The sequence below is a fragment of the Oncorhynchus mykiss genome, chromosome 1 (assembly GCF_013265735.2).
Source record: "Oncorhynchus mykiss isolate Arlee chromosome 1, USDA_OmykA_1.1, whole genome shotgun sequence".
Classification (NCBI taxonomy): Eukaryota; Metazoa; Chordata; class Actinopteri; order Salmoniformes; family Salmonidae; genus Oncorhynchus; species Oncorhynchus mykiss.
The window spans coordinates 84,685,773-84,706,916 of NC_048565.1; the positions used below are offsets into that span (position 1 = coordinate 84,685,773).

Here is a 21,144-nt window from a genome sequence, read left to right on the forward strand (position 1 = left end):
AGGAATGAGCACTGTTCTCAACAATGACTGTTTACATCTCTACCTCTAGTTAGTGTTAGAGGAATGAGCACTGTTCTCAACAATGACTGGTTACATCTCTACCTCTAGTTACTGTTAGAGGAATGAGCACTGTTCTCAACAATGACTGTTTACATCTCTACCTCTAGTTACTGTTAGAGGAATGAGCACTGTTCTCAACAATGACTGGTTACATCTCTACCTCTAGTTACTGTTAGAGGAATGAGCACTGTTCTCAACAATGACTGTTTACATCTCTACCTCTAGTTACTGTTAGAGGAATGAGCACTGTTCTCAACAATGACTGGTTACATCTCTACCTCTAGTTACTGTTAGAGGAATGAGCACTGTTCTCAACAATGACTGGTTACATCTCTACCTCTAGTTACTGTTAGAGGAATGAGCACTGTTCTCAACAATGACTGGTTACATCTCTACCTCTAGTTACTGTTAGAGGAATGAGCACTGTTCTCAACAATGACTGGTTACATCTCTACCTCTAGTTAGTGTTAGAGGAATGAGCACTGTTCTCAACAATGACTGGTTACATCTCTACCTCTAGTTACTGTTAGAGGAATGAGCACTGTTCTCAACAATGACTGGTTACATCTCTACCTCTAGTTACTGTTAGAGGAATGAGCACTGTTCTCAACAATGCCTGCTAAAGTGGATTAAAATGACAAATGGTCAATTACATTAAGCAATGGTAATCATTAAGACACAACCACTGAACATTACTAATCAGTACTACTTACTACTTTCACTTGAAAATAATTAGTAGACGGAACCCCACATTTTTATGTTCACTACAATAAATATTTATGTTCAAGTATCTTCAATAGTTACAGTTTAGAATACATAATGCAATTTAGTGACAAAGTTTATAAAACATAAAACAGTATTTACAACTTTGAAAGATAACCTTATGGGAGGTGATGTCTGTTTATTACTTTAAGTATTGACACTGATATACTTTGAGTTGGGATACTCCAATGGTTCTAGGCACCTGGTTTCCACCCCCAAAAATGTTAGCAGAACTAATGACTTTTTACAGTGTGTGAGGTCACGCACACGAAGAGCTCTGATTGGATACGAGATATGATAGGGTTCACAGGCTACATCTGCTGTACCTCACTGGGAAAGAAGACCGATCTAAAGTTTACACAAAAACATTTCTCCTTTGAAAATGAGACCTTGAAAGGAGAGAATGTAAAGTATGGACACACAAATGTGATACAGCAAGAACTGGACAAAGTAGGAGAAAATTGAATGGGAAATTATTGGGAGTGTATTTGCCTTTTGCTGACTGTTTACAGCACTTTGATCATTGGTAGTGACATCAATGAAAGTGAAACTAGGTGGAAAGCTGAAACCAACGTCTAAACACATCAGCTGCCATTTGAACTCTCGTCATCACCATCATCATCATCATCATCATCATCATCAGCTTCTATTTTCAAATCTGACTAATACTATATTATCATTTCTACTACTATATGTAATTTACTCTGAGGTGGTATACGTACACAGTTGTGTGTGTGTGTGTGTGTGTCCCCCACGTGTTGTGCTGTGTTGGTCCTGATAAGTTAAACTGTGGTTGTTCTGATCTACCTACTCACATATTTTATGTGGTATTCTACTCACCGATAGAGAGGTTTGGGTCAGGAAGTGGGTTTTGTTTAGCCTATTTAGTGTGGGTGGATGTGTACCCAGTCCTTGTGACCAATATGGATGGAGGCTGACATTCTATCATTATAGATAACCAACATAGGAGACCAATATAGGCCTGCAATCACCAACTCTCTCGCTCTCGCTCTCTCTCTCTTTTGCTCTCTCTCTCTAGGTACTGGTCCTATCCATATTAACAGTGTCCAGTGTTTGGGGACAGAGAAGTCTATCCTTGAATGTAACTTCCAGGATGCCCCTCTATGGACGTTCAAACACACCCAGGACGCCTCAGTACGCTGCAACGTCCCCAAGCTTGGCCTGGACAGCATGGTTAGAACATACACAAATTCCATTATTATATACACATTAGATACATAACTCTAAACATTTGACTTGCCAAACTTACAGGTTTAGAAAATACATCATTGAAATTGACATTTATTTTTCTTCTCTTCCACTTCTTCCTCCTTCCTCTCCTCTTCCTCCTCCTACCTCTCCTCTTCCTCCTCCTACCTTTCTACCCTCCTTCCTCTGCTAACACCTCCTCTTCCTAACCTCCTTCCTCTCCTCTTCCTTCTCCTACCTCTCCTCTTCCTCCTCCTCCTAACCTCCTTCCTCCTCTTACCCCAGGTGCGGTTGGCGGGAGGCAGGGAGCCAGGTGAGGGCCGTGTGGAGGTACTGATGGATGTAGGGGGTCGTAAGAGATGGGGGTCAGTCTGCAGTGAGAACTGGGGGATCAACGAAGCCATGGTGGTCTGTCGACAGCTGGGTCTGGGGTTCGCATCCCGAGCACACCAGGTACGGAAACACACCTATGAAACCCTATTCTCTGTATAGAAACACACCTATGAAACCCTATTCTCTGTATAGAAACACACCTATGAAACCCTATTCTCTGTATAGAAACACACCTATGAAACACACCTATGAAACCCTATTCTCTGTATAGAAACACACCTATGAAACCCTATTCTCTGTATAGAAACACACCTATGAAACCCTATTATCTTTATAGTGTACTACTTTTGGCCAGAGCCCTTTGTGGGAATATGGTGCCATTTCAGATTTGTCCCTATACTCCCTGACTTCCACAATTCACCAATCAACTCACTAAGTCTCCCTGAGTCCTCAAACATGAACAGCTGAAATACTTAGTAACACTTTCCATGAGGCACAATTAAGCAATAATTTGTGATATATGGCCAATATACCACGGCTAAGGGCTGTCCGGGCATTTCACATTGCGTAGTTCCAAAGAACAGCCCTTAGCGATGGTATATTGGCCATATACCACACCTCCTCGGGCCTTATGGCTTCAATATACCACAGCTAAGGGCTGTTATTACGCATGATGCCAAAGTGTAGTGCCTGAATACAGCTCTTATCCCTGGTATATTGGCCATATACCACAAACCACCGAGGTGCTTCATGTACAGCAGTCACACATTCTCTCACACTCTCTCTCCTCCCCTTCTCTCTCTCACTCTTTCTCTCTCTCTCTCTCTATCTCTCTCTCTCTCTCTCTCTCTCTCTCTCTCTCTCTCTCTCTCTCTCTCTCTCTCTCTCTCTCTCTCTCTCTCTAGGAGACATGGTATTGGGCTGGGGATCCTAACGCAGCAGAGTTGGTGTTGAGTGGAACCCACTGTGTCGGAAATGAGCTGTCAATCCAACAGTGTCGCCGTAACAACCACATCCACTGTCCCCGGGGTGGCGGGACTAAGGCTGCAGGGGTCACCTGTTCAGAGAGTGAGTCATCACAGCACACCCGTTCCACCTGGCTAGATCTCAACACCTGTTCCACCTGGCTAGATCTCCACACCTGTTACACTTGGCTAGATCTCTACACCTGTTCCACCTGACTAGATCTCTACACCTGTTCCACCTGGCTAGATCTCTACACCTGTTCCACCTGGCTAGATCTCTACACCTGTTCCACCTGGCTAGATCTCTACACCTGTTCCACCTGGCTAGATCTCTACACCTGTTCCACCTGGCTAGATCTCTACACCTGTTCCACCTGGCTAGATCTCCACACCTGTTCCACCTGGCTAGATCTCTACGCCTGTTCCACCTGACTAGATCTCTACACCTGTTCCACCTGGCTAGATCTCTACACCTGTTCCACCTGGCTAGATCTCTACACCTGTTCCACCTGGCTAGATCTCTACACCTGTTCCACCTGGCTAGATCTCTACACCTGTTCCACCTGGCTAGATCTCTACACCTGTTCCACCTGGCTAGATCTCTACACCTGTTCCACCTGGCTAGATCTCTACACCTGTTCCACCTGGCTAGATCTCTACACCTGTTCCACCTAGCTAGATCTCTACACCTGTTCCACCTGGCTAGATCTCTACACCTGTTCCACCTGGCTAGATCTCTACACCTGTTCAGATCTCTACACCTGTTCCACCTGGCTAGTTCTCCACACCTGTTCCATCTGACTAGATCTCTACACCTGTGTAATCTTAAGAGATCCTTCCTAGGCTTCTGTTCAAAGATCACGAAATGGGAGAAAACAGTTTGTAACTGAAGTACCTGAAAAGGTTTCTCCCTTTTTGCTTCCTGAACGTGAACTCTGATTGATCTGACTGTTCAATCAATGAATCAAATGTATTTTATAAAGCTCTTTTAACGTCATTAGTTGTCACAAAGTGCTTTACAGATAGGAAGCCTAACACCCCAGCCAGAACCACCTGCATTGCAACTGGTGAACCTCTAACCTTTCCCTCCCGTCTCCGTAGTGGCCCTTGCCCCAATGTTTAATGTAATACCTGGTTAACCTGTCACTCCGATACATGTTTAGGTTAACCCTAACCTCTCACCCCTCTTCCCTGCCCTCTAGCTGCCCCTGACCTGGTACTAGATGCCCAACTGGTTCAGGAGACAGCCTACCTGGAGGACCGACCCCTACACCTGCTGACCTGTGCCAACGAGGAGAACTGTCTGTCGTCTTCCGCTGCCAGAATGAACTGGCCCTATGGACACCGCCGCCTGCTACGATTCTCCTCCAGGATCATGAACATGGGACGGGCCGACTTCAGACCTAGGGCTACTAGGGAGTCTTGGACCTGGCATGCGTGTCACAGGTAAGGGGTGTTGTAGTTGTAGTCTTTGGCATTATGAACATGAAAAAGGCTGACTTCAGACATAGGGCTAGCTTGCTAACATCATGTAGAATGTACATTTTGCTAATCACATCCTGAAACAGTTATTTTCAGGTCTTGTGAACACAAAACCTATTCTGTAGAATTCTCAAAAACACTGTAGGAAACCGAATCAGGGAACTGAATTCCATATGTAAAAACGCCCTTAGTAACAGTCCCTTAGTAACAATCCATTAGTAACAGTCCCTTAGTTACAGTCAGTTAAAGTCCCTTAGTTACAGTCAAAGGGAGGCTGCTGGAGTCCTCGGTCATTATAAGTGGTCGGTAGTGGAAGTTGTGGTTTTGGATGACCATGTTACAGGTAAATGGTTACATTACCTCAAGGAGTTATGGAAACCAACACCACAGACTTCCATTTTACAGCTGTAATGGCCCTTGTGGTACATAATTGTTCTGTGTGGAATGAGTAAGGTCTTATTGACTTGAACTGCATTGAATTGATTTAGTTACAGGTTAGAAAGCATGTAAAAGTATGATCTAATTGTCATTAAGTACAATAAATGCTGTTTGGCAGAAACTTACTTACAGAAACTAATGGTCCACATAAAGCTTTTCTTCGATAATGTTATGGATAGACTTATGGAAAATGCCCGTTTTGGGGGAAAAAACAGTTCATTTTGCTGTTATGTTATGCTTATCTCTTAGTGGATGTCATTGCTAAGTACATTGCAAACGAATGACCCATCACTTTTATAGCGTCATTTTTCACATTTCATGCAATTCTACTCATTTTGCCTTAGGGTGGATTTACATTTTATTCAGTTTTAAAGCGAATTACCTGCAATTGTAGACATTTTGCCATGTTAATATGTTTTCTGAGCGAGTGTGACTAGCAAAATCAATGGGGGCCCCCTGGAGATCAGGGCCCCCTGGAGATCAGGGCTCCCTGGAGGTCAGGGCCCGCCTGGAGATCAGGGCCCCCTGTAGGTCAGGGCCCCTGTAGGTCAGGCCCCTGTATGTCAGGGCCCCTGGGCATGTGCCCTGTGTGTCTTGTGGGTATCCGGCCATGATCACTACACCTTTAGATAGCTAGCTGGCTAGACTAACTTCCTGTACCAATTTAAACGTTTTTAACTGACTTTGCTAATTGATTGACTGTCAGTGACTGACATAAGAGAACAACTGCTGATGCATAACCAAATGTCTGAACCTTGTATATTCTACTACCGTTTCCCTCAAATTAAGTCGAGACTCGGACTGATTTCTCTGCAGGTCGGTGCTAAAAGTGACCTCTTATGTCACTTATGTCTGGAGCCGTGTGTCTGTGTGTACTGTATGTGTGTTCACCAGGAATGTATGTGTAGGTGAGTTTCAAAGCCCCCCATTCACTGTGAGTGTGGAAACAGGTCTGTGTGTGAGCGGTTCAACCTATCAAGTTCTAGAACAAGCTTCTTTGAGAGGTGTTACTCTGCCACATGTTCTTGTGTTGAGATCACTGGGCTACCAGCCATAGGGAGCTACTGTTCTGATTCCCAAACATACACACACCAGCCATAGGGAGCTACTGTTCTGATTCCCAAACATACACACACCAGCCAGGTCTCCCGCGATACAAGTCAGTATTCAACGTCCATCCATGCCTGAGGACATGGGGAGATGATGTGGAAACTGACCACTAGGGGCAACAGTGAGCACTGTTACCTTCACGTAGGTTTTGGTTTTGCAAGGGTGTTGTGGACGGGCATAGTGGAACGGATGTCGGATGAAGGTAAACATCTCCCTCTGATTCCAAAGGTTACAAGTTCAATTCCAGCGATAGAAAGTTGTTTTTGAGATTTTTGTCTATCCCAAACCTTAACCCTTGTCTTACCTTAACATTTCAGAGTTAATGCCTAAACTTAACATTTCAGAGTTTAAAGCCTAACCTTAACATTTCAGAGTTAATGCCTAAACTTAACATTTCAGAGTTAATGCCTAACTTTAACATTTCAGAGTTAATGCCTAAACGTAACATTTCAGAGTTAATGCCTAACCTTAACATTTCAGAGTTAATGTCTAACCTTAACCTTAAATACTTTGAGAAACATGGATCAACGTCTAGTTCTAATGTGAGACTGGGAGAGCCAGTTGCATGCACAAACACACACACACACACACACACACCCTAACCAGCCCTTTTATTCTACGTTACCAGGCACTACCACAGCATTGAGGTGTTCACCCACTATGACCTGCTGACTCTGAATGGGACCAGGATAGCAGAGGGACACAAGGCCAGCTTCTGTCTGGAGGATACATACTGCCCTGAAGGTAATAACACCTGTTATTAACATTCATACATACTGCCCTGAAGTTAATAACACCTGCTATTAACATTCATACATACTGCCCTGAAGGTAATAACACCTGTTATTAACATTCATACATACTGCCCTGAAGGTAATAACACCTGTTATTAACATTCATACATACTGCCCTGAAGGTAATAACACCTGTTATTAACATTCATACATACTGCCCTGAAGGTAATAACACCTGTTATTAACATTCATACATACTGCCCTGAAGGTAATAACACCTGTTATTAACATGGATAACACCTAACGTCACATGTTATTTACATTCATACATACTGCCCTGAAGGTAATAACACCTGTTATTAACATGCATAGCACCTCATGCCACATGTTATTAACATTCATAATATGGCAATGTCACCTGCTATTAACATTTATATCAAGCATTTATTTCAAACAACTTGGCTTCATATGCTGTCCATGACCTAAACTATTCCTGGACCATGGTTATTTTTCTTTTTGAATAGCTGAAACTGCCTCCTAAAAGCATCAAGCTGAAGAGTAAAGTCACTGTTCTTGTCTGTGTGTCAGGTCTGCATAAGCGTTTCTCCTGCTACAACATGGGCGACCAGGGCATCTCAGTGGGCTGCTGGGATACGTACCGCCACGACATCGACTGTCAGTGGATCGACATCACCGATGTCAAGCCTGGAGACTACATATTCCAGGTACAGACACACGCACAGACACACACACCTGCGCTAGGTTCAGCTTGGAGTTTACACTTTTTACATGATCCCATTGGTCCCTTTTAACCACGCAAAACACTTACACCGAGGTCTGCAGACCACCCTCTGTGTTACCATGAGAGACAGCCATGTGTGTGTGTGTGTGTGTGCGTGCGTGGGGGTGGTCTGCAGTGGTCTGCAGACCTCGGTTACATACATGTTAAATACTTCAACATACTTTAAGTGTTTTGCACACACACACACACACACACACAGACACACCTACACACACACACACACACACACACACACACACACACACATACACTCTCCATCTCTGTCATTACCCTGTCTCATGTTAATCAGCTGTGTCCTTGTGGGCGCCACCTCAGGACACTCCAACTCCCATCAGCCACCAGGTCTGTCTCACATTACTAATCCCAGCATGCCGTCCCTGGGGGCAATTAGGCTTTTGATTATTCTTATACCTCTGAGCCATGGGAAAGCCATGGGTTACAGTGAAACTCACTATCTGTTAATGAGAGGAGGGTTATGGTGAAACTACCACCCCTTTTAATTACAGGTAGTACTACCTAATCACTCTCTGTTAATGAGAGGAGGGTTATGGTGAAACTACCACCCCTTTTAATTACAGGTAGTACTACCTAATCACTCTCTGTTAATGAGAGGAGGGTTATGGTGAAACTAGCACCCCTTTTAATTACTTGTAGTACTACCTAATCACTCTCTGTTAATGAGAGGAGGGTTATGGTGAAACTCGTTCCCTTAATGACTGTGCTACCTAGGCCATGAGAGTCGGTTGAGAGGTTACAGTGAAAAGTGTCTCAGCCTGTTTTATTTAGTCACCCTCCATGTCGCTATGATAGATGTACACACACACTCACGGGGACACACACACGCTCACGGGGGCACACACACGCTTACGGGGGCACACACACGAAAAGGAGTTGAGGAAGAGAGGAGAGAAGAAAACAGGAGAAGAGGAGGACAGGAGAAGAGGAGGACAGGAGTGAGTAGAGGAGGACAGGAGTGAGAAGAGGAGGACAGGAGAAGAGGAGGACAGGAGATGAGGAGGACAGGAGTGAGAAGAGGAGGACAGGAGAAGAGGAGGACAGGAGTGAGAAGAGGAGGACAGGAGAAGAGGAGGACATGAGTGAGAAGAGGAAGACAGGAGAAGAGGAGAACAGGAGTGAGAAGAGGAGGACAGGAGGGAGAAGATGAGGACAGGAGTGAGAAGAGGAGGACAGGAGAAGAGGAGGACAGGAGAAGAGGAGGACAGGAGTGAGAAGAGGAGGACAGGAGGGAGAAGATGAGGACAGGAGTGAGAAGAGGAGGACAGGAGAAGAGGAGGACAGGAGAAGAGGAGGACAGGAGTGAGAAGAGGAGGACAGGAGTGAGAAGAGGAGGACGTGAGTGAGAAGAGGAGGACATGAGTGAGAAGTGGAGGACATGAGTGAGAAGAGGAGGACAGGAGAAGAGGAGGACAGGAGAAGAGGAGGGACAGGAGTGAGAAGAGGAGGACAGGTGAAGAGGAGAACAGGAGTGAGAAGAGAAAGACAGGAGAAGAGGAGAACAGGAGTGAGAAGAGGAGGACAGGAGTAAGAAGAGGAGGACAGGTGAAGAGGAGGACAGGAGTGAGAAGAGGAGGACAAGAGAAGAGGACAGGAGTGGGAAGAGGAGGACAGGAGAAGAGGAGAACAGGAGTGAGAAGAGGAGGACAGGGGTGAGAAGAGGAGTACAGGAGTAAGAAGAGGGGGACAGGTGAAGAGGAGGACAGGAGTGAGAAGAGGAGGACAAGAGAAGAGGACGGGAGTGGGAAGAGGAGGACAGGAGAAGAGGAGGACAGGAGTGAGAAGAGGATGACAGGAGAAGAGGAGAACAGGAGTGAGAAGAGGAGGACAGGAGTGAGAAGAGGAGGACAGGTGAAGAGGAGAACAGGAGTGAGAAGAGAAGGACAGGAGTGAGAAGAGGAGAACCGGAGTGAGAAGAGAAGGACAGGAGAAGAAGAGGACAGGAGAAGAGGAGGACAGGAGTGAGAAGAGGAGGACAAGAGAAGAGGACAGGAGTGGGAAGAGGAGGACAGGAGAAGAGGACAGGAGTGAGAAGAGAAGGACAGGAGAAGAGAAGGACAGGAGAAGAGGAGGACAGGAGTGAGAAGTGGAGGACAGGAGTGAGAAGAGGAGGACAGGAGAGGAGGAGGACAGGAGAAGAGGAGGACAGGAGAAGAGGACAGGAGTGAGAAGAGGAGGACAGGAGAGGAGGAGGACATGAGAAGAGGAGGACAGGAGTGAGAAGAGGAGGACAGGAGAAGAGGACAGGAGTGAGAATAGGAGGACAGGAGAAGAGGAGGACAGGAGTGAGAAGAGGAGGACAGGAGAAGAGGACAGGAGTGGAAAGAGGAGGACAGGAGAAGAGGAGGACAGGAGTGAGAAGAGGAGGACAGGTGAAGAGGAGAACAGGAGTGAGAAGAGAAGGACAGGAGAAGAGGAGGACAGGAGTGAGAAGAGGAGGACAGGAGAAGAGGACAGGAGTGAGAAGAGGAGGACAGTAGAAGATGAGGACAGGAGAAGAGGAGGACAGGAGTGAGAAGTGGAGGACAGGAGAAGAGGAGGACAGGAGAAGAGGAGAACCGGAGTGAGAAGAGGAGGACAGGAGTGAGAAGAGGAGGACAGGAGAAGAGGACAGGAGTGAGAAGAGGAGGACAGGAGAAGAGGAGGACAGGAGTGAGAAGAGGAGGACGGGAGTGAGAAGAGGAGGACAGGTGAAGAGGAGAACAGGAGTGAGAAGAGAATGACAGGAGTGAGAAGAGGAGAACCGGAGTGAGAAGAGAAGGACAGGAGAAGAGGAGGACAGGAGTGAGAAGAGGAGGACAGGAGAAGAGGACAGGAGTGAGAAGAGGAGGACAGTAGAAGATGAGGACAGGAGAAGAGGAGGACACGAGTGAGAAGTGGAGGACAGGAGAAGAGGAGGACAGGAGAAGAGGAGAACTGGAGTGAGAAGAGGAGGACAGGAGTGAGAAGAGGAGGACAGGAGAAGAGGACAGGAGTGAGAAGAGGAGGACAGGAGAAGAGGAGGACAGGAGTGAGAAGAGGAGGACGAGAGAAGAGGAGAACAGGAGTGAGAAGAGAAGGACAGGAGTGAGAAGAGGAGGACAGTAGAAGATGAGGACAGGAGTGAGAAGAGGAGGACAGAAGATGAGGACAGGAGTGAGAAGAGGAGAACCGGAGTGAGAAGAGAAGGACAGGAGAAGAAGAGGACAGGAGAAGAGGAGAACCGGAGTGAGAAGAGGAGGACAGGAGAAGAGGAGGACAGGAGTGAGAAGAGGAGGATGGGAGAAGAGGAGAACAGGAGTGAGAAGAGAAGGACAGGAGTGAGAAGAGGAGGACAGGAGAAGAGGAGTACAGGAGTGAGAAGAGGTGGACAGGAGAAGATGAGGACAGGAGTGAGAAGAGGAGGACAGGAGTGAGAAGAGGAGAACAGGAGTCAGAAGAGGAGAACAGGAGTGAGAAGAGGAGTACAGGAGTGAGAAGAGGAGTACAGGAGTAAGAAGAGGAGGACAGGAGAAGAGGAGGTCAGGAGTGAGAAGAGGAGGACAGAAGTGAGTAGAGGATGACAGGAGAAGAGGAGAACAGGAGTGAGAAGAGGAGGACAGGAGAAGAGGAGTACAGGAGTGAGAAGAGGAGTACAGGAGTAGGAAGAGGAGGACAGGAGATGAGGAAGACAGGAGAAGAGGAGAACAGGAGTGAGAAGAGGAGAACAGGAGTGAGAAGAGAAGGACAGGAGAAGAGGAGAACAGGAGTGAGAAGAGAAGGACAGGAGTGAGAAGAGGAGGACAGGAGAAGAGGAGGACAGGAGTAAGTGAGAAGAGGAGGACAGGAATGAGTGAGCGTGTATCTCTTCGAAAAAAGGGTTCCAAAAGGGTTCTTCAGCTGTCCCCATAGGAGAACCTTTTTGGTTCCAGGTACAATCCTTTTAGGTTCCATGTAGAACCCTCTGTGAAAAGGGTTCTACATGGAACCCAAAAGGGTTCTACCTGGAACCTAAAGGGTTCTCCAAAGGGTTATCCTATGGGGACAGCCGAATAACCCTTCCCTGTCCAATCTCCAGTTGTTCAAACTCGAGGGCCTATTGAGTGGGGTGCACCGTTCAGGGCTTTAATTCACACCGTGTCTCGGAGTAGGAGTGATGACCTAGGACCAGTTAAATAAAACGGGGTGCCCTGATCATAGATCGGTACTCCTACTCTGAGACACTTAGTGAACGCAGGACCATAACATTACATATCTACATTTGAGAGACATGGACTAAACGTTCCCCAATTGCCCAAATGAACCCTCTATCATTGGACCCTTCTCAGGCACCACATTTTCATTTCTCCCCATGGAACTCCGTTGCTGTCCTGACAGGCATTTTACTCACACCGTTACACATTCTGATGGCCACAAGCCAACCGTCTACAGACGACAAAGTCCAACGCTGTAATATCTACAGAGTTACACATTCTGATGGCCACAAGCCAACCGACTACAGACGACAAAGTCCAACGCTGTAATATCTACAGAGTTACACATTCTGATGGCCACAAGCCAACCGACTACAGACGACAAAGTCCAACGCTGTAATATCTACAGAGTTACACATTCTGATGGCCACAAGCCAACCGACTACAGACGACAAAGTCCAACGCTGCAATATCTACAGAGTTACACATTCTGATGGCCACAAGCCAACCGACTACAGACGACAAAGTCCAACGCTGTAATATCTACAGAGTTACACATTCTGATGGCCACAAGCCAACCGACTACAGACGACAAAGTCCAACGCTGTAATATCTACAGAGTTACACATTCTGATGGCCACAAGCCAACCGACTACAGACGACAAAGTCCAATGCTGTAATATCTACAGAGTTACACATTCTGATGGTCACAAGCCAACCGACTACAGACGACAAAGTCCAACGCTGTAATATCTACAGAGTTACACATTCTGATGGCCACAAGCCAACCGACTACAGACGAGAAAGTCCAACGCTGTAATATCTACAGAGTTACACATTCTGATGGCCACAAGCCAACCGACTACAGACGACAAAGTCCAACGCTGTAATATCTACAGAGTTACACATTCTGATGGCCACAAGCCAACCGACTACAAACGACAAAGTCCAACGCTTTAATATCTACAGAGTTACACATTCTGATGGCCACAAGCCAACCGACTACAGACGACAAAGTCCAATGCTGTAATATCTACAGAGTTACACATTCTGATGGCCACAAGCCAACCGACTACAGACGACAAAGTCCAACGCTGTAATATCTACAGAGTTACACATTCTGATGGCCACAAGCCAACCGACTACAGACGACAAAGTCCAACGCTGTAATATCTACAGAGTTACACATTCTGATGGCCACAAGCCAACCGACTACATTCGACAAAGTCCAACGCTGTAATTTCTACAGAGTTACACATTCTGATGGTCACAAGCCAACCGACTACAGACGACAAAGTCCAACGCTGTAATTTCTACAGAGTTACACATTCTGATGGTCACAAGCCAACCGACTACAGACGACAAAGTCCAATGCTGTAATATCTACAGAGTTACACATTCTGATGGCCACAAGCCAACCGACTACAGACGACAAAGTCCAACGCTGTAATATCTACAGAGTTACACATTCTGATGGCCACAAGCCAACCGACTACAGACGACAAAGTCCAACGCTGTAATATCTACAGAGTTACACATTCTGATGGCCACAAGCCAACCGACTACAGACGACAAAGTCCAACGCTGTAATTCCTACAGAGTTACACATTCTGATGGCCACAAGCCAACCGACTACAGACGACAAAGTCCAACGCTGTAATATCTACAGAGTTACACATTCTGATGGCCACAAGCCAACCGACTACAAACGACAAAGTCCAACGCTTTAATATCTACAGAGTTACACATTCTGATGGCCACAAGCCAACCGACTACAGACGACAAAGTCCAATGCTGTAATATCTACAGAGTTACACATTCTGATGGCCACAAGCCAACCGACTACAGACGACAAAGTCCAACGCTGTAATATCTACAGAGTTACACATTCTGATGGCCACAAGCCAACCGACTACAGACGACAAAGTCCAACGCTGTAATATCTACAGAGTTACACATTCTGATGGTCACAAGCCAACCGACTACAGACGACAAAGTCCAACGCTGTAATATCTACAGAGTTACACATTCTGATGGCCACAAGCCAACCGACTACAGACGACAAAGTCCAACGCTGTAATATCTACAGAGTTACACATTCTGATGGCCACAAGCCAACCGACTACAGACGACAAAGTCCAACGCTGTAATTTCTACAGAGTTGCCATCATGGCTAGTTTTTGAGCATTCACAACGTTTGAAATATGTTTTTGAGGGGTTGAAGTTGTTTTCATGTGTAGCTGGAGGCAGCCTGTATTTAGAGTGGGTGTAGTACATTTACAGAGCAGCTATTAGGGATGATGGCTTCTCAGTATTATCACGGAGTGTGTGTGTGTGTGTGTGTGTGTGTGTGTGTGTGTGTGTGTGTGTGTGTGTGTGTGTGTGTGTGTGTGTGTGTGTGTATGTGTGTGTGTGTGTGTGTGTGTGTGTGTGTGTGTGTGTGTGTGTGTGTGTGTGTGTGTGTGTGTTTGGTTGCCTGACTGTATTTGCCCTCATCCTTGTGTGTGTGCGTTACAGAAGAGAATGGTTATGTCAGCAGCTGTGGATGTAGACTGGTGAATAACAGTCTATAAGAACATGGTAGAGCTCAGAATAGCACCTATTACAGACACTTATACAGTCACGGTTATGCTCTCTGTAACTACTGTACCTTCCTAACCACACACTAAATTACTCCTTTAATTCAGCTTTAGTCCTCAACACAAAGGTGTCCTTTAAACGAGCCAGGAGTAATGTTCACCCTAATGGTAAACTGCATTGAGACTTTTTTGTGATCGATTTATTTTTACAAGAGATTCAGACACTCAATGACAGGACAGAAACACGGAAGTGGGGAGCAAACAGGTTGAGGCTTCCTCTAAAATAGTTTTCTGTTATGACTCAAATGGTGTGAGATTCAGTTGGAATGGCAATCCTTTAGTCCTGTGACAAACCATACAATTACACAACTCTTCTTCTAAGGATGCACACTGTGTGGGTTGAGAATGTCTTTGTTACTCAATATTTATACTAAACTTACACAGCCTTCCATACAATAGTCATACAACTATTTACTGTGTGAGTTTTCTTTAGGCTGCTATTACTGCTAATGTCTTCCAGTATGTCTTTCATGTTTCTCACAATGGGACAAACAATGGTTTTGTTACAGTGTCTGAACAGTATACTGTACATCTGAACAGCTCTACCAACTGAATGTTATTAAATAGCAAATGTGGATCTCTCTCACTCTCACTCTCTCTCTCTCCCTTTCTTCATTCCTTCCACCTACTCATCCATCCTTCCTTCCTTCCACCTACCCATCCATCCTTCCTTCCTTCCACCTACCCATCCATCCTTCCTTCCTTCCACCTACCCATCCTTCCTTCCTTCCACCTACCCATCCATCCTTCCTTCCTTCCACCTACCCATCCATCCTTCCTTCCTTCCACCTACCCATCCATCCTTCATTCCTTCCACCTACCCATCCATCCTTCCTTCCTTCCACCTACCCATCCATCCTTCCTTCCTTCCACCTACCCATCCTTCCTTCCTTCCACCTACCCATCCATCCTTCATTCCTTCCACCTACCCATCCATCCTTCCTTCCTTCCTCCACCCATCCATCCTTCCTTCCTTCCTCCACCCATCCATCCTTCCTTCCTTCCTCCACCCATCCATCCTTCATTCCTTCCACCTACCCATCCATCCTTCCTTCCTTCCACCTACCCATCCATCCATCCTTCCTTCCACCTACCCATCCTTCCTTCCTTCCACCTACCCATCCATCCTTCATTCCTTCCACCTACCCATCCATCCTTCCTTCCTTCCACCTACCCATCCATCCTTCCTTCCTTCCACCTACCCATCCTTCCTTCCTTCCATCCATCCATCCATCTTTCCTTCCTTTCCTCCATCCATCCATCCATCCATCCTTCCTTCCTTCCTTCCTTCCTTCCTTCCTTCCTTCCTTCCTTCCTTCCTTCCTTCCTTCCTTCCTTCCTTCCTTCCTTCCATCCATCCATCCATCTTTCCTTCCTTTCCTCCACCCATCCATCCATCCTTCCTTCCTTCCTTCCATCCATCCATCCATCCATCCATCCTCTATATGGAGGTAAAAGTGCAGTATTTATTATCTCTCATATTTATATATGGAAAAGCTTTTCCTGCTTTTTTATGGAATCGAATGAGACTCGCTATTAAAAACAATTACCAACCATGACTGACTTTTAATGTCTCTCAGTCTGGGGACACAAGGGCTCTCTACTCATATTATTATTATCACTCTATGGCTGCGTCTCGAACGGTACCCTAGCTATATATGAGCCCTGTTCAAAAGTAGTGCACTACAAAGGGAATAGGGTGCTATTTGGGAAGTAGGCTAAGACTCTTCTCTCTTCCTCTCCATGGGTCTGATATGGCAGGGAGAAGAATGAAATTAAATGAGAAACTCCATCCCTCTGTTTTCTATTAACACAGTGGGGTGAGGATGGGGTGATCGGCTGCAGGTCAGGAAGTCACAGACGGACATCATACTCTTACGTTGTAATAGCTTTGTAATTATTCATTAACAGAGCTACTATGTGGCTCTGGCTCATTGCAGGGCTCAAGTACTCTCAGCTACTGATATGTGCATAGTGGACAAGTGAAAACTCTATTTGAGTACATCAAGTTCATCAGTCCCAATTTAAATATGTGTTTCTTGTTCTGGTCTAGTTTAGTGCACACAGGTGTTAGACATTGCATATATGGGAGTTGACTATACTTTCCCAAGATTGCATAGCAGTCGGACGTCTGTTTGTCTCGTCCTATCCCATCCCATGTATATACAGTGCCTTGCGAAAGTATTCGGCCACCTTGAACTTTGCGACCTTTTGCCACATTTCAGGCTTCAAACATAAAGATATAAAACTGTATTTTTTTGTGAAGAATCAACAACAAGTGGGACACAATCATGAAGTGGAACGACATTTATTGGATATTTCAAACTTTTTTAACAAATCAAAAACTGAAAAATTGGGCGTGCAAAATTATTCAGCCCCTTTACTTTCAGTGCAGCAAACTCTCTCCAGAAGTTCAGTGAGGATCTCTGAATGATCCAATGTTGACCTAAATGACCAATGATGATAGTTTTATATCTTTATGTTTGAAGCCTGAAATGTGGCAAAAGGTCGCAAAGTTCAAGGGGGCCGAATACTTTCGCAAGGCACTGTATATTTTCTTTGTATATACTGAACATACTCTCCTGCAACCCGCCTCATCCAATGTGTTACGGATCTGCTATTTTTTACACTTTAGAACCAGAATCCCCATCAGCAGCTAGCCAGCTAACTAGCTACTAGCTAGTAGTCAGTTAGCCACTGCTAGCAGTCATCACCGTTAACTCAGACATCAGCCAGCCTCAGCCCGGTCAATTCCTGCCAGTCTGCATAGCGCAATATCAACCTAGAGCATATCAGACTGCTTTTTCTCTACCTCATCTCTGGATTCCTACCGCAAGCTATGAACTTTTACACCGGATCATCGCATCTAGCTAGCTGCTAGGAGTGGCTACTCCTGGCTAACGTCTCTGTCCAGAAGCAAGCACCAGTTAGCCTGGACCTAGCCTCGAGCTAGGCCCATCTCCCGGCTAGCTGAAGAGGTCCATCAGCCAATTATTGGGCTACAATACCTATTTTGCCAATTGGCCTGGACCCTTTTACTACCAACACAGAGCCCCGCTGATCCATTACAACTGGTCTGCCAACGTAACCGTCCGAGGGGGTTTCAACAGGCTCTTCCGTGGTGACGTCCCCCGACGGCCCATCTGCTAGACAACACCATTCTGTAAACATCTGGCCCTTCTTTGGACACTGTGCTAACAAACCTCCAAACGAGCTTCAATGCCATACAACACTCCTTCCGAGGCCTCCAACTGCTTTTAAATGCAAGTAAAACTAAGTGCATGATCTTCAACCGATTGCTGCCCACATCTTCCCGCCCGACTAGCATCACTACTCTGGATGGTTCTGACTTAGAATATGTGGACAACTACAAATACCTAGGTGTCTGGTTAGATTAAATCTGGAATCGGTTTCCTATTTCGCAACAAAGCCTCCTTTACTCATGCTGCCAAACATACCCTCGTAAAACTGACTATCCTGCCGATCCTTTACCTCGGCGATGTCATTTACAAAATAGTCTCCAGCCCTTTACTCAGCAAACTGGATGTAGTCTATCACAGTGCCATCCATTTTGTCACCAAAACCCCATACACTACCCACCACTGCGACCTGTATGCTCTCGTTGGCTGGCCCTCAATACATATATTCTTCGCCAAACCCACTGGCTCCAGGTCATCTATAAGTCTATGCTAGGTAAAGCCCGCCTCATCTCAGCTTACTGGTCACCATTGCAACACCCACTCGTAGCACGCGCTCCAGCAGGTATATTTCACTGGTCATCCCCAAAGCCAACACTTCCTTTGGCCGACTTTCCTTCCAGTTCTTTGCTGCCAATGACTGGAACGCATTGCAAAAATCACTGTAGCTGGAGTCTTACATCTCCCTCACTAACTTTAAGCATCAGCGGTCAAACAGCTTACCGATCACTGTACCTGTACACAGCCAATCTGTAAATTGCACACCCAACTACCTCATCCCCATATTGTTACTTATCCTCAAGCTCTTTTGCACCCCAGTATCTCTACTTGCACATCATCATCTGCACATCTATCACTCCAGTGTTAGTGCTAAATTGTAATTATTTTGCCTCTATGGCCTATTTATTTCCTTACCTCCCTACTCTTCTACATTTGCACACACTGCACATATATTTTTCTATTGTGTTATTGACTGTACGTTTGTTTATGTGTAACTCTGTGTTGTTGTTTTTGTCGCACTGCTTTGCTTTATCTTGGTTAGGTCGCAGTTATAAATGAGAACTTGTTCTCAGCTGGCCTACCTGGTTAAATAGAGTTTAAAAAATAAAATATCTATATTTTTTAAATCCCTGTTTCTGTCATATTATAGGTGGAAGTCAACCCCTCGTTAGACATGGCTGAGTCAGACTTCCAGAACAACGTGATGAGATGTCGATGCAAATACGACGGACACAGAGCGTACATGTATGGATGTCACGCAGGTATGGGAAATGACATTTATCTGTCGTTAACACACATTCTCTCTCTCTCTCTCTCTCTCTCTCTGCTCCTCTCTGCTTCTCTCTGCTTCTCTCTCTCTCTCTCTCTCTCTCTCTCTCTCTCTCTTTCTTTCTTTCTCCTTATCTCTAATATCTCTAACTGTATTTTGTTACTTTTACCAGGTGATGCGTACAGTGCAGAGATTGAGGACCTGTTTGATCACCAAAGGCAGATCTCCAATAACTTTGTCTAGGCCCATCCAGGGCCCAGCGTTGGCCCAGGCTGGTGCCCAGCAAAGAGGGCTCAGAGCTGGGGCCAAAACTGCTCAGGGTGCCCTGGGGTCTGGAGGTCTGGTGGGTCGTGGGATCCTGCCCCACAACACTAGGGGACTCACAAAATGGCACCTGTCCACTGCCCTTACCTGCTGTGGACTACACTACCCAGAATAAACCACAACTAGGAGACCATCACCCTGACTATAGCTTTCGACCCCAACAGCCAATAGAAACTGAGAGCAGGACAGATGTCACCAGGGAAACCAAATGATTTCAGTTAACAATGGAGGGTTACAATGATATGGATTCAATCAACGTTTAGGTATTTTGTTAGTTTATGAATGTGGACTACTAGTAACTTAGCTACTCAAAATGTATATTAATTAATTAATTTTAATTCAAGTTGAAATTATAATTGTACATCTAACATACCAACCTGATCAAAGAGCATGTCGTATGATTATGTATGTAAATCCCTGATACTCCTTTCAGTATGATATGTTACATTTCGTATGGTATGTATCAATTTGAGGATGTCCATCACCCATTTCATATACTTTGTTCATATTATATGTTATGAATTTTCTAAATTCAAAACAGGTTACGAATTTACAAAACACATGATATTTAATGAATTCTAGTAAAGTGGCTAGCTGGCTAATGTTAGCTAGCTGGCTAATGTTAGCTAGCTGGCTAATGTTAGCTAGCTGGCTAACGTTAGCTAGCTGGCTAACGTTAGCTAGCTGGCTAACGTTAGCTAGCTGGCTAATGTTAGCTAGGCTAGGGCTTAGGGTTAGGGTTATGATTAGGAGTTAGGTTAAAGGTTAAGGTTAGGGTTAGGGGAAGGGTTAAGGTTAGGGTTATGATTAGGGTTATCTAACATGCTAAGTAGTAGCAAAGTAGCTATAAGGTAGTAAGTAGTTAAAAAGTTGCTAATTAGCTAAAATAGTAAAGTTGACCGTGATGAGATTCAAACTCGCAAACTTTGGTTTGCTAGACGTTTGCGTTAATTGCCTACTGATCCACCCTGACCAACCACCCATACGCCCACCCGTCCACCCCAACCAACCATCCTACTTTCCTTTTTGCCTTAAGTAACCATCTGTCTTATGTAACCATACCAAACGTAACATATCATACTCATTTGAATGTCCCGGATTTAGGTTTACTATGTTAAGTCTAGTCTATGAAAACAGGCTGAAGATATGGATGATCCCGTATGCCAATGTCCCAGGAAAGGGGGAAGAATGACTGAAAAGAGTTCTGTGTTATCTGTTTGACTGATGGTCTGTCTAGACAGTGTCTCCTACAATATCGGTGCTGTTTGATCAAATCTCAACCTTCCAGTAGACTTTAGCGGTCTGCAGTTTTTTGGTCCATAAACAGGGATTAAATAAAACCAGGAGTGTCCTTGAGTGGACCTCAAGGCCCGAGTTTGAATACATAGTTGGGTATGAACGTTTATCTTAGTTTTTACTATTGAATTAGTTGTTTTACTTTGTGCAGGTATTGCCATATTCTGAAAATAATGACGATATACTGTAGCTACAGTAGATCTGATACATCAAAACAAATATAGTTTATTTAGTTAACATTTCTCTCTTCTTCGGTTTTAAAATTACTATAACATGAGGTCAAATCATTTTCATGGGATGATGCACTTTATCTATTGAACTAATATCAGTATTTAGAATTTTGACCAAGTCCCCCCT

The 21,144-nt window shown here is 45.2% G+C and overlaps 1 protein-coding gene across 1 annotated transcript in view; it reads left to right on the top strand.

The window, feature by feature from the left end:
* Positions 1-20,202, top strand: part of LOC110532845 (lysyl oxidase homolog 4) — a 44,948-nt gene extending 24,746 nt beyond the window's left edge. Inside the window, exons 8-15 of the mRNA XM_036987532.1 lie at positions 1,862-2,016; positions 2,317-2,484; positions 3,270-3,432; positions 4,532-4,775; positions 6,988-7,103; positions 7,682-7,818; positions 19,048-19,159; positions 19,340-20,202. Of these exons, the coding sequence (XP_036843427.1) occupies positions 1,862-2,016; positions 2,317-2,484; positions 3,270-3,432; positions 4,532-4,775; positions 6,988-7,103; positions 7,682-7,818; positions 19,048-19,159; positions 19,340-19,410 (1,166 nt within the window). The 3' untranslated portion in view covers positions 19,411-20,202. The remainder of the gene's footprint in view (positions 1-1,861; positions 2,017-2,316; positions 2,485-3,269; positions 3,433-4,531; positions 4,776-6,987; positions 7,104-7,681; positions 7,819-19,047; positions 19,160-19,339) is intronic.
* The last annotated feature ends 942 nt before the right edge of the window (positions 20,203-21,144 follow it).